This window comes from Hordeum vulgare, chromosome 5H, assembly GCF_904849725.1.
Source record: "Hordeum vulgare subsp. vulgare chromosome 5H, MorexV3_pseudomolecules_assembly, whole genome shotgun sequence".
Taxonomy (NCBI): domain Eukaryota; kingdom Viridiplantae; phylum Streptophyta; class Magnoliopsida; order Poales; family Poaceae; genus Hordeum; species Hordeum vulgare.
In genome coordinates, this window is record NC_058522.1 from 553,769,362 (window position 1) to 553,771,194 (window position 1,833).

The window sequence follows — 1,833 nt, forward strand, 5'->3', positions numbered from 1 at the left end:
GGAGAGGCTCCTCCGCCACCGCCTTCATCCGCCCGGGCTTAGCCCGGCGGTTTCCTCCAGCAGCGGCGGAGGGGGGGTGGGATGGGGAGAGACCGGCGGCTAGGGTTGGAGCCCCCCAGCTGCCCGCGCGGGGGCAGCGGAGGGGAGCGTCAAATCGCTCAGCTACGTGTCGTCCGTGACTATGTGAATATCTCTTTTTATGGGGAGAATTTCACTTCTCGGCTAGGCTTATTTGGTAATAAAATGCGTCATGAAGCATTCACATCAGAAAAATGTTGTATAGAAGGCCAATTGCAAGTATGTCTGTCGGCACAGGTGTGCACCCCTGTTAAGCCTGACAAGCCAAGTGTTCAAAAGAATTGACACCTTGAGGTTCTGTTAAGGGAGATTGCATCCATGTGCGTGGGCACTTGAGTGAGAAAGGGTCAGTTAAACAGCCTTTGAACTGTTATAAGCTTTAGACTTTACAATTCAACCACTATTACTGCAGTGAATCACCGAACTATATATGCTGATTCGGCCAGTAATGGAGAGTAGAATTCGAGATGCAAACTTGGAGTAACTATATAGTTAGCCTATCTCCTTTCTCCTTCTCTCGATCCCCTCTCAGCCGGAGAAACGCACGGGCTTAGACAGCCCCTCCCCTTGTTCACGTACGTACGAACGTTTGTTCTAGGTCTCTGCATCTTCTTGTGTTATCATGAAACCGAGTCCAACTGGTACGAGAGCAAAAACGATAAGTCCCATCATGATATAGTGGTCCTGCACATCAAGATCCGAACTGAAATATCGCCTCACGAATATCCAAGCCATCATTGCGATGCTCATCGCGACCGTGAAACACTGCAAAGCCATACACACAGTGAGGTTGTAAGCAAGCACGGCAAATACAGACAGCTACCGAAACCCATGGACTGATGCGTGGTTGAAATCCATGGATCGATGCGTGATTAATAAAGAACTGAACGAACGAGCGGAGAATCCATCATCTGAGTTTTCTATCTATATGCTCTGATAGATTATTACTGAAGAAGTCTGTAATAGAAAAAAAGATGCTCCTACTTTGATTTAGAGGGGGCAGTGGAAGGTTAGCTCGAAGGGGGGGTCTGTCTAGTGCGTACCCTAGCGAAGATCTTGAAGTATTTCCAGGCTGTGGGGTTGGGCGCTGGCCGTTGACGGAGACGGACGCCTTCTTCCATCCGACGGATCTGCTCCTCGTATGGAGTACTGTACAGCAACGGCCGGTGAGGGCCAGCGGCTCGAGGCAGGCTCCCGTCAAAGGAGGGTATGTAGAAGCCGCCATGGCCGCCGAAGAACCAGTATCCCATCGACGGAACACGCCGGGCGGCCGGCCGGCGAGAGCAGATTGAACCCGGCCGGTCCCGTGAAGCCTAGGGGGGACAACGGATGGAAAATCCTTTTCGGGTCTGGCTTCGGGGTGCGCGTGGGGGTTGATTAATCTGGGAAACTTAAGCGGGCCGTAACTCTGCTGGACATAAACCCAGCGTCCCTTCCTCCTAAGCCCTGTTTAAAACCATTCGGATTATATAATTCAGTTTTTATAATTTATTTTATCTTCAAACATAACAGATTATGGTGTAGATTACAAAAATTAGATGAACGAATTATTAAAAACTCACAATCTACTCTACCCCAACTAAAATTAGATTATAGATTGTTAATGATCCATTATCCTTGTAAGTTGGAGATAATCACATCCCTGCCACCGTCATCCTTCTCTTTTTAAACAAAAACTAAGGGCACACAGGTCATTATGTAATGTAAAACCTGAATTACAGTTTATATAATCTGGTCTTCAAACATGGTCATCTA

General features: G+C 48.2%; 1 protein-coding gene across 1 annotated transcript; it reads right to left on the bottom strand.

Moving 5' to 3' along the window:
* Window positions 1–393: 393 nt before the first annotated feature.
* On the bottom strand, window positions 394–1,419 carry LOC123452857. Its single transcript, XM_045129579.1, has 2 exons — window positions 1,122–1,419; window positions 394–843 (listed from the first exon to the last, which is right to left on the bottom strand). The coding sequence occupies exons 1-2, from the start codon at window positions 1,326–1,328 to the stop codon at window positions 673–675; spliced, it is 378 nt and encodes a 125-aa protein (XP_044985514.1). The 5' UTR covers window positions 1,329–1,419; the 3' UTR covers window positions 394–672.
* Window positions 1,420–1,833: the final 414 nt, after the last annotated feature.